Source organism: Carlito syrichta, unplaced genomic scaffold, assembly GCF_000164805.1.
Source record: "Carlito syrichta isolate Samal-C Ts95f unplaced genomic scaffold, Tarsius_syrichta-2.0.1 Scaffold305884, whole genome shotgun sequence".
Lineage (NCBI taxonomy): Eukaryota > Metazoa > Chordata > Mammalia > Primates > Tarsiidae > Carlito > Carlito syrichta.
In genome coordinates, this window is record NW_007249980.1 from 522,160 (window position 1) to 535,849 (window position 13,690).

At 45.6% G+C, this 13,690-nt stretch overlaps 1 protein-coding gene across 1 annotated transcript in view; it reads right to left on the reverse strand.

The window, feature by feature from the left end:
* Positions 1-1,775: 1,775 nt before the first annotated feature.
* ETV6 (ETS variant 6) overlaps positions 1,776-13,690 on the reverse strand; it is a 150,767-nt gene continuing 138,852 nt past the window's right edge. Inside the window, exons 6-8 of the mRNA XM_008062925.2 lie at positions 8,948-9,090; positions 7,526-7,626; positions 1,776-2,487 (exon numbers count right to left, since the gene is read on the reverse strand). Of these exons, the coding sequence (XP_008061116.1) occupies positions 2,382-2,487; positions 7,526-7,626; positions 8,948-9,090 (350 nt within the window). The 3' untranslated portion in view covers positions 1,776-2,381. The remainder of the gene's footprint in view (positions 2,488-7,525; positions 7,627-8,947; positions 9,091-13,690) is intronic.

Below are 13,690 nucleotides of genomic sequence, written 5' to 3' on the forward strand. Positions count from 1 at the left end.
GGATAAAGTAGCTAGAATGAGATGTCCTAATGTTAGCAACATCATGCTCTGGTTTCTGATGTCATGATTTCATATTCATACAAAGGGTCAAGTAAAAATCCACCCTTTCTCTCCAGTTCTTCAACTCAATAGCTTTCACAACACATTAAGTATTTGGCTTAATCTCACCATTCGAGCTACCATATCAGTCATCTTAGAGGCTGAACAAGGTATCGCCACCTCCCGTGAAACACCCCTGAAAGACATCTGTGGCATGCTGGGATCCAGCAGCACCGTATCACCACTCCAGCTGACTGAGACCAAACCCTTCACAACCAGACCCTCTCACCTCACACAGAAGGTCCCTGACTTCCCGGCAGGTAGAGTAGGGAAAACATGACAATAAGAGTGGGCTGGCCACCGTGTATCTACCTGTGCTGACTTCCCGGCAGGTAGAGTAGGGAAAACATGACAATAAGAGTGGGCTGGCCACCGTGTATCTACCTGTGCTCTGATAAGAGGCAGGAATAGAGTAAGGCTGAAGAGCCTAGCTCAGCCTCTAATTCCAGTGTCCTTGAACCACAGTCCATCGACTTGCCCCCTAGGCTGGTGTCCTTGTCAGTAAGGCCCAGGGAGAACTGAATTCCTCTTGCCTGTGTTCCCCTAACCTCTAGGTGCCTGACTCAACTCAAAAAGGCTGGAGGAGAAGCCTGGGGGTCTGGAAGCAGCTACTAGTGGCACAAAGGTACCCAACACTTACCCAGCTGAGTAGAGGGCACAGAGGGGATAGTGGAGAGGGTGCTTTGTAAGGCAGGTCCAATCTTCGGGATTAAAAAAGACTCTTCTCCAGATTAAAAAAGACTCTTCTCCAAATACTGGATTTCTGCATCTATATTGGAGGAGTCAATTTAGATGGCTAGAAAAGGAAAACAAAATCTAAAACAGCTTTCTAAAAATATCTGTTATCATCAAAAGTACTAAGGAGTGGCACTACCCTCACTTGACAAGATGCTATTGGCCTTATTTTGAGGTGAAAAAGAGTCATGAATGGGTACTTTCTGAAATAGTTATGAAAGGAAGAATAATGTATCTGAGAAATTTCCTGCCTGCCCAGGTGGGGCAAACACTGGTTGCAACTGGGACCGCATGCTGGGATTCTCCCTCTCAAATGCTCTGTGTCCAGTGGGGACCAGGAGACTTAAAAAAAAAAAAAAGGCTAGGATTTGGGGGAAAAAAAAAATCAGGCGAAGGCATGAAACGGACCACAAGATGGCCTTTGGAATGGAGCAGAGAAGAGTTTTTCTTTCTCACTAGCCTCAATAATCTGCTTTGGAAAAATAAATCCCCACTAAAGAGCAGTTCTGCCCAGTTTCTGGACCGCCAGGCCTGTGTGGTCTTTTCGTATTTTCTACTTTGCAGCACTTGCAAGCTAATCCCGAGTTGCTGGGGCCTTCCAAATAACTTGGACGGCCTTCTCTCCTTATCTTCCGCCACGGCCGTGTGGTTCTGTCACTTCAGGGACGGCCTGCTGGACTAGCATGCGTCTTTCTAGAGGATAGCGGCATCTGCGGTGTTTTGGCCTCCCTCAAATGGGTGGCCAAATGCTGGGGTTTGGGTTTGATTTTGTGCTGCTGGCCGCAAAGCACCCAGGTCACTGGTTCTGTTTCGGTGCCAACCATCCCCCAAGACTCTCAAGAGGCTGAACTGCCGGAAGGCATCATCGGAAACTCAACAGCAGGCAGGGAGGGAAGACAGAGGGCAGCAAGGGAAGGAAAGAGAAAGAGAAAAAGAGAGGCCTCCTTTTCACTTGATCTTTTTAAAAAGCATCTTTTTTTTTTTCTTTTTTTCAGCCAAGACCCAACAGTAACAGGAACAAACCTGATCCATGTGGCAGGAAAAAGAGGAACCTAAACCCTTCCGCAAGTATTTTCTTTCCTGACCAGCTGGGCTTGCCGTACTTTGTGAGATTTGCAAAAAATATATATATATAACAGATATATATTTCCATAGGAAAACAACATCAGATGTCTTCCCCTATATGAATGATGAAAGTCAAACTGCATGTTCTTAAAAAAAAAAACAAAACAAAAAAACACCATGAAACTAACAATGGTGGAAGGGTGAGGGTGAGGAATCACAGATGAGAGATTCCAAAGAAGGAAACGTGACATGCGAGTCCCAGGCTCATGCCCTCGGCCAGAACTCCAGCCCCGCCTTTGCTGGGTGGTTTGTCTAAGGTGCTCTGAGGTCCCGCTTGGTCTGCAAGGGAAGTGTCCCTGCCATTTCTGGGGTCTCTTCCTCTTCCACTCTCCTCAGCCCGCCTGTGCTGTCACGCCTCTAGCAATCTCGGAGGGCAGGGGTTCCCTGGGCTGCCAGCTTGCTGAGGTGGAGTGTTGGTTCCTTCAGCATTCATCTTCTTGGTATATTTGTTCATCCAGCTCCTGGGACTCAAGGTGTTCCAGACGGTCTGTTCGGCCACTCATTATTTCATCTGGGGTTTTCATAAACCTTTGGAAGAGGAAATGAAGAAGTCAAGGGGTTCTGTTTTCCTAAAGCTGTCTTCAATCTGAACTCTAACCTGTGTAAGTATGTGTGTATATATATATATACATAAAGAAAGGCCTCATCACCTTATATAGCTGGAGAGCCACTGAATCCAGACATTAATGCTGACAGTACAAATTAGGAAAAGGCACTCCTTCCTCTGACTTCCTGAAAGTAGTCAAGTGACTGTAAACAAAGTCTAGGTGACTATGAGGCAGCATGTGCCCTTTGGGGCTGTGTGGTGTATAATGACATGACCACATGAGGAAACCCTGGTTCAGGTCACTTTTCTGCGTTTCTTATTTTTAGAGAGCCAGATTTCACAAAGACCCATGAGAGCTGTATATCCATTTCCATTCCAGACTGTGAGTCCAGGGAATGGTATTCAGAACTTGAATTTAACTCAAAGGATACAATTAAATGTTAGGAAAATTTTTATAATAGGACAAGTGAGTGGAGCTTTTGTAAAATTTGAAAGGCAATTATCTTTCTTTTTGAAAGATAATCTTTTTCACTGTTAAAACTGATCCACCCAAAATACTAGTCTGTCCTCCTTTGCAGCTGGGGTGTGTAGCAAGCCTCGACTTCTTGTTCAGTGGGCTCACTTGGAAATGATGCCAGTGAAATGTTTTGACCTTAACTTACATGGTTCAGAATCGTAGGCTGTTTGCAAATGTTTTTTAGCAGTGCCCTTTCCACCGCCCCAACCCTGTGGCTGCACGTTTCCCTTCCCATATATTCTTCTTTGCACCAGATAAACTATCTTAAAACTTTCATTTTCTCTCAATCCTCCATGTTCAAAAGACTACAATGAGTATTTATCTTCCTCTTCCTCTTCCACGTTCTTTGGTCTGCCTCTCAGGGATACGTTCTTTGGTCTGCCTCTCAGGGATACGTTCTTTGGTCTGCCTCTCAGGGCCTTCTGCCATCTTTACCTAGGAAACTCTTCCACTATTCACTAGTATGAGCCCATTCAAGTCTACCTGTCTTTTTTTCTTATACAGATCATGGCTCATGTCATCCTATAAAACTTTAGCTTCACCCTTATCTGGAACCCTCTTGACTCCTTGCACTAGGTTAGTCCTACTCGTTCTTTTGTGTTCTGTCTCATCATCAAAGAACTGAGAAGGGCACCAATCCATATTGAAATCTGCCTTCCTCAAGAGTGAAATTGTAGCCAGGCATGGTGGCTCATGCTAGTAACCCCAGCGCTTTGGGAGGCTGAGGCGAGAGGACTGCCTGAGCCCAGGGGTTCGAGACCAGCCTGGACGACTTGGCGAGACCGCGTCTCTACAAAAAATAAAAAAATTAGCCAGGTGTGGTGGTGTGTGCCTGTAGTTCCAGCTACTTGGCAGGCTGAGGTGGAAGGATCGCCTGAGCCCCGCAGGTCGATGCTGCAGTGGCCATGAGTATGCTATTGCACTCCAGCCTGGGTGACGGTGAAACTCTGACTCAAAAAACAAACAACACTTAAAATTGTGAGCACCTATAATTTAATACTTCACTTGGTTGCACACTTGTGCTTACACCAAGAAGCCTTTATATTGTGCAAGTTTGGCTTCCAGCACTCAGTTCCCAAAAAAAGACTAATTTCTCACTCACCAATAGCACTATTATTTTCTCTTGTTGAAAATATTTTATTGTAAGCGTATAAACCTTCCAACGACCACTGCTTTTCTTTTCTACCCATTACTGCTAAACTTCTCAAGCAGTATGATCTAGAGTGTCTACAGTCTGCTACTTTTATCCTCGAGCTAAAATTTCTCTTTCAATATCCGAAGTCACTAAAGATTCTCCCTAGGACATGAATACAGATACGGACTTTCAAACTACCCCTTTCTTCTTCTGACCTCATTTCCATATTAAGAATCTGATATTCCATACCAGGCTTGTCATGAAACATTTACCAAAAGCTTCCATAAGGTATAATACAGAATTATATGAAATATAATCCTCTCCCTCCGGAAACTTACAATCTGGTGGTGAGGAGAAGGGCTTCACACATACAACTTACAGGTTGAAAGTCCCTAACCTGAAAATCTAAAGCACTTCTGGTCCTGAGCATTTTGGATAAGGGAAATTCAACCTGTATTAAAAATGCAAATCATGGTGTCATTAAGGGCCAAGGGAACCCAAGAGATGATGGAAGAAGATATCTATGTGTGTTGGAGCAGTTGAAAAGGTTTCATAAAGGGCAAGAGATCTTGAAGGTATAGATACTAAAAAGCCAAAAAGTTAAAGAATATACATTTCTGGCACAGGGAATCATATTAGTGTTGTAGGGAAGTTGGCAGTATGTATTATAATTTTGGCAGGCAGGGCAGTGGACCAGAGGTAGAAAGAAATTGTCAAATTAATTCTAATATGAATCATTAAGTCCAGACACCAGTTTCTATTGCCAGGGAAGCAATATAATGATTTTGCCTTTCTCTCATCTCCCAAATCTCATGAAAGTGCTTGTCATTGGTAGACTCCAACCTGGGATCTTCTGGCAAGAAATCCTGGGAAATCTGGTTCCTAGGCTTCTAGCCCCTGCAACACAGTATAGAGTAGGTACCGGGTGTGGTGGCTCATGCCTGTAATTCCAGCACTTTGGGAGGCAGAGATAAGAGGACTGCCTGAGCCCAGGGGTTTGAGACTAGTCTGAACAACATGGCGAGACCTTGTGTCTACAATAAATAAAAAATTTGCCAGGTGTGGTAGTGCATTCCAGCTACTGGGAGGGCTGAGGCGGAAGGATCGCCTGAGTCCAGCAGGTTGGAGTCTCGCCCTGTTGCCCAGACTAGAATGCAGTGGCATGCTCACGGCCACTCTAGTATCGACCTGCTGGGCCCCGGCGATCCTTCCGCTTCAGCCTCCCAAGTAGCCGGAACCACAGGCCTGCGCTACCACGCCCAGCTAATTTTTGATTTATTGTAGAGACGAGGTCCCACCAAGTTGCCCAGGCTGGTCTTGAACCCGAGGGCTCAGACAATCCACTTGTCTTAGCCGCCCAAAGTACTGGGATTACAGAATGAGCCACGGAGCCGAGGGGAATTTCTAACATGATAAGAGAGTCTGTCTTGAAGGTGTCATGTTTGAAATACTAATGTGGGCTGGGCTCGGTGGTTCAGCCTGTAATTCCAACACTTTGGGAGGCCGAGATGAGTGGATTACCTGAGCCCACGGGATCGAGACTAGCTCGGGCAACTCGGCGATATGTCGTCTCTACAATAAAAAAAAAAAATAGCTGGGCATGGTAGCGCACGCCTGTAGTTCTGGTTACTTGGAAGGTTGAGGTGGAAGGATCGCTGAAGCCCAGCAGGTCGACGCTGGGGTGGCTGTGTGTGTGCCACTGCACTCCAGCCTGGGCGACAGAGTAAGACTCCAACTCAAAAAAAAAAAAAAAAAAAAGAAATACTAATGTGATATTTAAGTGGACACATCCTGCAAGAAGCTCTTGGAAATTCAAATTTGAAATTGCAGGGGGAATTTAGAGTTGAATAAAGAGATTTAGGAGTGTAATCACTGAGGTGATAAATAAAGTTGTATAATGGGATCAGTTCATCCAGGAAAAGTGTAGAGTGGGAAGAACAGGAAGCCAAGGACTAAATTTAGGGTGAAAGATGGAGAAAAGGCATCAGCAGAGCCAGAGAAAGGATGTTTTTTCTTATTCATTCTCTTCTAGTTCCATTTTTTGAGCAGCCTTTTCTGTTTCTTTAGAAGGTCTCAATTATTTTTACTATTCCTAAGTTGCCACTCCTTCCCATTGCTAAATGCCCAGGATCTCTGCTCTCTCTAATAAATACTTAGGATTTCAGTGAGCTCGTCTACTCCCAGATCAGTGTCATTTTCTTCATGGGTGCAGATCATTCCAAATCTACATCTCCAGCCTTATCTGTTGCTCTCTTCTGGCCCACCTGCCAAAACCCATAACCTAAAGTCTTGCTTGTTGATGTCACCATCTCCTAATCTGCACCTGGTCCCTCCATGTCAATTACTACTCTGTCAGAGGTCTAATTATACCTCTCCTGATCAGTCCTCTAGATCCCTTCTTCTTGTAATTCTTTCTTGCATAGTACTTGTAATCATCATCGGTGCGGTAGGTTAAATGGCTGGAGCTCATCAGCTGTAAGGCAGTCTAGAAAGAGGATTTCTTTTTTTTTTTGAGTTGGAGTCTCACTCTGTCGCCCAGACGGGAGTGCAGCGGCCACTCCCGGCCACCGCCCACCGCAGCCTCGACCTGCTGGGCTCCGGCGATCCTTCCGCCTCAGCCTTCCAGGTAGCTGGAATTACAGGTGCGCGCTACCACACCCGGCTAACTTTTTGATGTACTGTAGAGATGAGGTCTCGCTGCCCAGGCGGGTCTCGAACCCGTGGGCTCAGGCAATCCACTCACCTCAGCCTCCCAAAGGCGTGGGATTACAGGCTGAGCTACCGAGCCCAGCCTAGAAAGAGGATTTCTAATGCAACAGCTTTCAGATGTTTACACATCATTATCATCATAACACACACACACACCTGAAACAAAGTTTTCATGAATCAACAGTCACTCTTTCCACCTGTGACACATTCTGATATTATTCTAATTTCATTTTAAAAAGGTTGCACTGGAACCGTTAAATCTATTTCATGACTTACTGTGGGTCACCAGCATTTTACACTGAGGGTTGGTTGGTACCTGGATGTCTAGGTTTAATTCCTTACTTTGCCACTGACAATCTTACATTGCTCTCTTTACATGCAGCTTTAAAGTCAGATAATACTATTTGGTTACTGTGTTATTTTAAAGTTGAATCCGATTGTGTTTATTTAGTTTTGGCTTTATTACAGGACAGACATAAATAAGAAATTTTTTCCCCCTATAAATCCTAACAAACCAGCACCTGGTATCCAACCTGTAGCAGTGATGGCTTTGGGTATCAGATAGGCAGGTAGAGATCTTAACAGTCTCCCTCCTCCCCCTTAGTCAAAGAAAACAATATCCTCCCAAAAGAAGGAAAGGAGAAAAAGGAAGTGCTACCTGAACAAAAGCCTTTGTCCTGGCTCCTTCCTGATAATGTTTAGTTTGTAGTAGTGGCGCAGGGCTCTGGACATTTTCTCATAGGTCATGTTTGTTCTGTTCTGTTTGTTCAAAGGAGGAAGAGAGAAGAAAGCACAAAGACACAATGAAACCAACCTAGAAAAGGCACGAGGGGGGGAGCTCTTAAAATAAAAGCTCTTCAGCTGCTCCCTGCGGCCCTGCCATTTGGGAAAGCTACCTGCTAATCTGCTGCCTTCCAGGTCCATTAGTCCCCCACCTCTTAGCTTTTACAGTCAACGTGGCCCAGGTTTGCTCCTAAGGTGAATCACCCTTTGTCAGAAGTCGGGGAGCGCCAGCTAATAAAGCGTATCCTGCAGCAACCTTGTTTCCTCTTCCCAAGACTCTCTGCTGTGCCCGAGGAATTTCCTGCAGGTTCCCCCATCTGAGGGTCACCTTCCCCTTCTGACCCACACAGACTTTCTTTTTTTTGTTGCAGTGACCTTTCTCAGACTTGTGTTTCTGGTCTGTCATTTTAAGGAAGAACATTTTTGGGGGTTTGAATTCCTGTTGTGGAAGCAAGAAGACAGTGGTTCCAAGTCCCGAGGCTCTGCGGCCCCATGTGGGAGTTGCAGAGGGAGTTTTCTCAGTGACTCACACAGGGAAGTGGCTGTCAGTGGGGCCGCGCCATATTTGGTCACAGTCTGCTGCATTACCCACTGCCTTCTTAGAAGCCTGCAGGCCTGGGCTGAGCTGGGCCAGGCCTCCCCCGTGGTTTTACTGGCTGATCTGGGGTTGTGCGACCAGGGGGTCTTTCGGCTTTGCCCCAGATCGACCTGCCGGTGGGCCTGGATTGTGGTTACCCACTTTTTCTATCTGCACACGTTTCCTTACCATGAAAGACTTTTCTGTCTTAAGTTCCGTTCCCTCCTTCCATTTTGGAGAACTGTGGGGCAATCAAACTTCCTGTACTGTTTGCTTGTGAAGGGGATGTTTTACAGTCAGACTGTAAGTATTTCCATGGAAGGAGTAGGCTTCGGTGAACATGGGAGTTCCTAACAGCAGAAAAGAGGTGACACATCCCGAAGGCCCCTTGTGAGTCTGGTAGTACTTCCCTTTTACCTGGTTCCTATTGACAGTGGGAATGACAGGGCCAGGTCAAAGGGAGTGGAAGCAAAGGCTGCTCGTGATGATGCAGCTCTATCAAACTGGGATACGCTGCGTTAACCTGGCATATGGGACAGATGGAAAAGGCATCTTGAATTTTTTTCCTCCCTTTGCAACTGTCTGTTTGCCCAGCGAGGAATAAACTAAACAATGACAGGCACACTTAGAAAGCAGAAGACAGACAATGATCCTCCAATCCAGGAACGAAGACTTTGCTTTGGCACTAGTTTATACAGGAGATAGCTGCTGCCTCTTTACCTTATGGTTTCCCCACAGTCGAGCAAGTCCATTGGGATCCACTATCCGGAATATTTTGGATTCTTTGTCCTCCCATCGGATGAAGTTTTCGTACCGGCTGTCAGAAAGCAACTGATAGACGTAATCCCAAAGCAGTCTACAGTCTACAGAGGAAAAGGGCAAGAAAACACTGTTTAACATGTTTCTTGTTGAGGTACTAACAAGAATCAGAACAGAATCCAGTAACCGCTTTTGCCTACCTAGGACTGATTGTCTAACTTCCTTATTTTCTAGTGAGGAAACGTGGGTCCAGAGAGATGGAGTGAGATCATGTCCAAGTGTGACCTTTGACCTGAAGAGGCCACCCAGGCCGACTGCCTCCTTCCACAGATGAGGACACAGTGACCCAACAGTCCACAGTCATGACCAAAACTTGAAAACCTGAGCAGAACCCCCATGAAAGATGGGGAGCAAGTTCTAACTCTGAAGAAATTGGCTCGAAAGTAGGCTAAAAACACGCTGTAAGACTAAAAGGGTGGAAAGAGAGTACTAGCCGGGCTCGGTTGGCTCAGCCTGTCATCCCGTGCCTTTGGGAGGCTGAGGTGAGCGGATTGCCTGAGCCCGCGGGTTCGGGACCCGCCTGGGCAGCGAGACCTCATCTCCACAATAAATCAAAAAATCAGCCGGGCGTGGTAGCGCATGCCTGTAATTCCGGCTACTGGGAAGGCTGAGGCGGCAGGATCGCCGGAGCCCAGCAGGTCGAGGCTGTGGTGGCCGGGAGCGGCCACTGCACTCCAGTCTGGGCGACAGAGTGAGACTCCAACTCAAAAAAAAAAAAGAAAGAGAGTACTAATGTGCCAGAGAGCAATGTGGTAAAAAAAAAATGGTGGGGCTAAAGGATTATGTTGGTATTGGTGGGAGACACTTAACAGACAAAGATGAGAAGACTGGGGCAGGCTAAAACATGGCAAAAAAGAAGAGCAATGAGTGAAAAACTATGTGGCTTGGTGACGCTGGCTGTGGGAACTGTGGCTAGCATGTTTCAAAAGAATACAGACATTCTCATTCTGTCATACTTTGGAGGCCTTTTTCAGTTCTCCCTAGGCAGAACTGACTTATGATCACTGGGTTAAGGCAATGGCTATTAAGTGATTTAATAAGGTCCAGGCTCAGTGCTGGGCCTAGGCTTTTGCCTGTAGATTGGGAGATTAAAAGACAAGACGTGATGCCCACCTTCCCCTTGTTCTATTATTTTCTAGATTTGCACAGAGCCTGGATAGGAAGGTAGAGGTGCACATGTACCTGCTAGGTTTAGCTGATGCTGCACTGGCCTCCAGATGAGAGTCAGGTACCAATTTCTAAGTGTTCACCGTATGATTCTGGAAAAGCCTACCTTTGAGTTTTGATTTTAATTGGTGTCTAACTCTATCGCCCATGCTTGAGTGTAATGGCACGATCACAGGTCACCACAGCCTTATTCTCCTGGGCTCAAGCAATCCTCTCACCTTGGCCTCCCCAAATACTGGGATCACAGGCATGAGTCACCATGCCCAGACATTCTGGAAGTGCCTGGTTTTTTTTTTTTTTGTTTTTTTTTTGAGTTGGAGTCTCGCCTGTGTCACCCAGGCTGGAGTGCAGTGGTATGCTCATGGTCACCCCGGCATCAACCTGCTGGGCGTCGGTGATCCTTCCGCCTCAGCCTTCCAAGTAGCCAGGACTACAGGTGTGTGCTACCATGCCTGGCTAATTTTGGATTTATTGTAGAGACGAGGTCTCACCATGTTGCCTAGGATGGTCTTGAACCCGTGGACTCAGGCAATCCTCTCACCTCGGCCTCCCAAAGTGCTGGGATTTTCAGGCTGGAGTCACCATGCCTGGCCAGTGCCTTCTTTTTTATAGGCACTCGTCAGAATGGCTGGTGACAGAAGATTAATTATTGAATGCCAAGGATGTGTTCCATACTTATCTGTATTATTTCTAATCCCCAGAGAGATTAAAATAACCAACCTGCCTGAGGTCATTGGCGTTTGTACTCTGGGCTCCTGCACTACAATGTTCTTTCTTTCTAACGCTGGGTGAGGCCTAGGCCTGGAACACTCCGGAAGGGAGTGTTCAACCGAGACTTGGAATATCTTAAAGACAACACATCCTCATTTCAGAGAAAGAAATATAGCCTTCTCTGGGGTACATATTTACAAGGGGAGTTCAATTAGACCACCTTGGGCAAGTTTCTTAATCTTCCCAAGGTTCTGTTATCTCATGTATAAAACGGTAGACTAACAACACTTACTTTATAGGGTTATGATGACTGTATTAGTGATAATGAGAATGAAGTATAAATAATGGGATAATGGGAGAAAGTAATACAAATAACAAGAATATTTAGTGGGTGCTGTTTGTGGGCCGTATGCCGTGCCTTCTAAAAGCGTGGTTATGTTTGACCCCTACGCCACCTTAGGAGGCAGGTACTGTGTCTATGTCTATTGTATAGACCAGGAAGCTGGGGCTGAGAGGGTCTGATAATTTCCTCAATGAGACCACAGCTTGTGAGTGGCACAGTAGGATTCTAGGCTCTGTATGACTTCAAAGCCTGTGCTATGCCATACTTCCCAATGCGCGTGATATTTTCAGAGAAACTGGTTAATGTATATATATTTGTGGAACCGTAGAACTTTCCAGAGCCACCACTCTGCTTAGTGTACCCTTTGTGAAGGCATTAGCATAAAATGTGGTTATTTTCTAGAAGCTTAATCTTTCAAGGAACTACCATTAAACTTAAAAGGACCCTAAATCTATAATATCCCTTCCTGTATGCTTTCTTCTGTATTATGTATGTCTAAAAATTAATGTGGTGTGTAGTCTGTTGTGTTTTGGAAATGGACAGGTGGTGTTCTTTTTAAAACACTGACACCACAGTCCTAGAGTTTGAACCCCATTCTAATAACAGAGGCTGGCCAGCCACTTGCATTAACCCTTTTCCCGTAGCTGCATTTTTTTTTTTTTTTTTTTTTGAGTTGGAGTCTCACTTTGTCTCCCAGGGTGGAGTACAGTGGCACGCTCATGGCCACCACAGCCTCAACCTGCTGGGCTCAGGCAATCCTTCTGTCTCAGCCTTCCAAGTAGCTGGAACTACAGGCATGTACCACCATGCCCGGCTAATTATTTTGATTTATTATAGAGATGAGGTCTCGCCAAGTTGCCCAGGCTGGTTTTGAACCCATGGGCTCAGGCAATCCTCTTACCTCGGCATCCCAAAGTGCTGGGATTACAGGCATGAGCCACCGCACCTGGTCTTGGCTGCATTCTTTATTGCCAAAGGATGGGCTGAGGTGGGGGCATGGGGCAAAGAGGGTCATCCAAGCATCTTAAATTACCTTGAAAAGTCAGTGTCATACTACTGAAGACTGAAAATAATCTAGCTCATGCTAAAAGCACTTTAAAAAGAGGATGACTCAGCTGGGCTCGGTGGCTCGGCGTGAAATCCCAATACTTTAAGAGGCCGAGGAGAGCGGATCAGCTGAGCCCACAAGCTGGAGACCAGGCTGGGCAACCTTTCAAGACCTTGTCTCTACAATAAATCAAATAAAAAATTAGCAGGGTGTGGTAGAGCACGCTTGTAGTTCCGGCTACTTGGAAGGCTGAGGCGGAAGGATCACCAGAGCCCAGCAGGTCAATGCTGGGGTGGCTGTGAGTGTGCCACTGCACTCCAGCCTGGGTGACAGAGTGAGACTCCAACTCAAAAAAAAAAAGAAAAAAGAAAAAAGAAAAAGGACGATGACTCTAGTTCTAGGCAAAGCAGTAAAGTAGGCAAAGTATCTTTATCCCTTGCAGGCACTTCCTTGTCTTGCATCACTTTCACTGTAACTGGAAAATAGAGAACTGCTATGGTCTGAATGTTCATGTCCTCCCTGAGTTCATTTGTTCAAATCCTAACCCCCAAAGTGATGGTATATTAGGAGGTGGGGCTGTTGGGAGGTGGTTACATCATGGGTAGGATTAATGTCCTTACAAAAGAGGTTCAAGAGAGACATTTTCCCTTTCACCACGTGAGGATACAGCAAGAAGGTGCTTTGAACCAAAAAGAGGGCCCTCATCAGATACCCAATCTGTCAGGGGCTTGATCTTGGACTTCTCAGCCTCCAGAACTATGAGCAATAAGTACCTACTGTATATAAGCCACTGACCTATGAGTTATTTTTATAGCAAAGTAAGGCAAAACAGTAAGAGAACTGAGCTGTGGTTGAATATTCTCGTTTTTGTCCTACCATCAAATGGAAGATACATTTTAATTTTGCACAATCTCTTCCAACTGGAATTCATCTGACAAAACCAAATATTTCACATAAAACATCAGTAAATTAAAAGAAACAAGGTGGCTTGCATATAACCTGTCCCTGTCTCCCTATAGGGTTAGAATCACTTTCACTGCAAACAGGCTGACAACACCTTTGGATTCCTCTGGATTGGAAGTGTAATTCTCTGGTGTGTTCATTTAAATAAGCTCAGCAATAAAAAAGCTACCTGCTTGTCTTTTACAGTTTGGTATAAAGATATTTTGCCCATGAAGGCGAGCGATACATTAGCCATCCTCCTGACTCTCTGCAGAAGATGCTCCACTCGGAGGCCTACGGTGAAACTTACAGAGCACAGTTCTCTGTCCACAGATGCACAAGGGTTTTCACTGCACTGTTTTTGCTGTTCCTCTTTTATATCCCAGTACATTGCATTTCTCATAAAATTAACACACAAACCATACCACTTCTC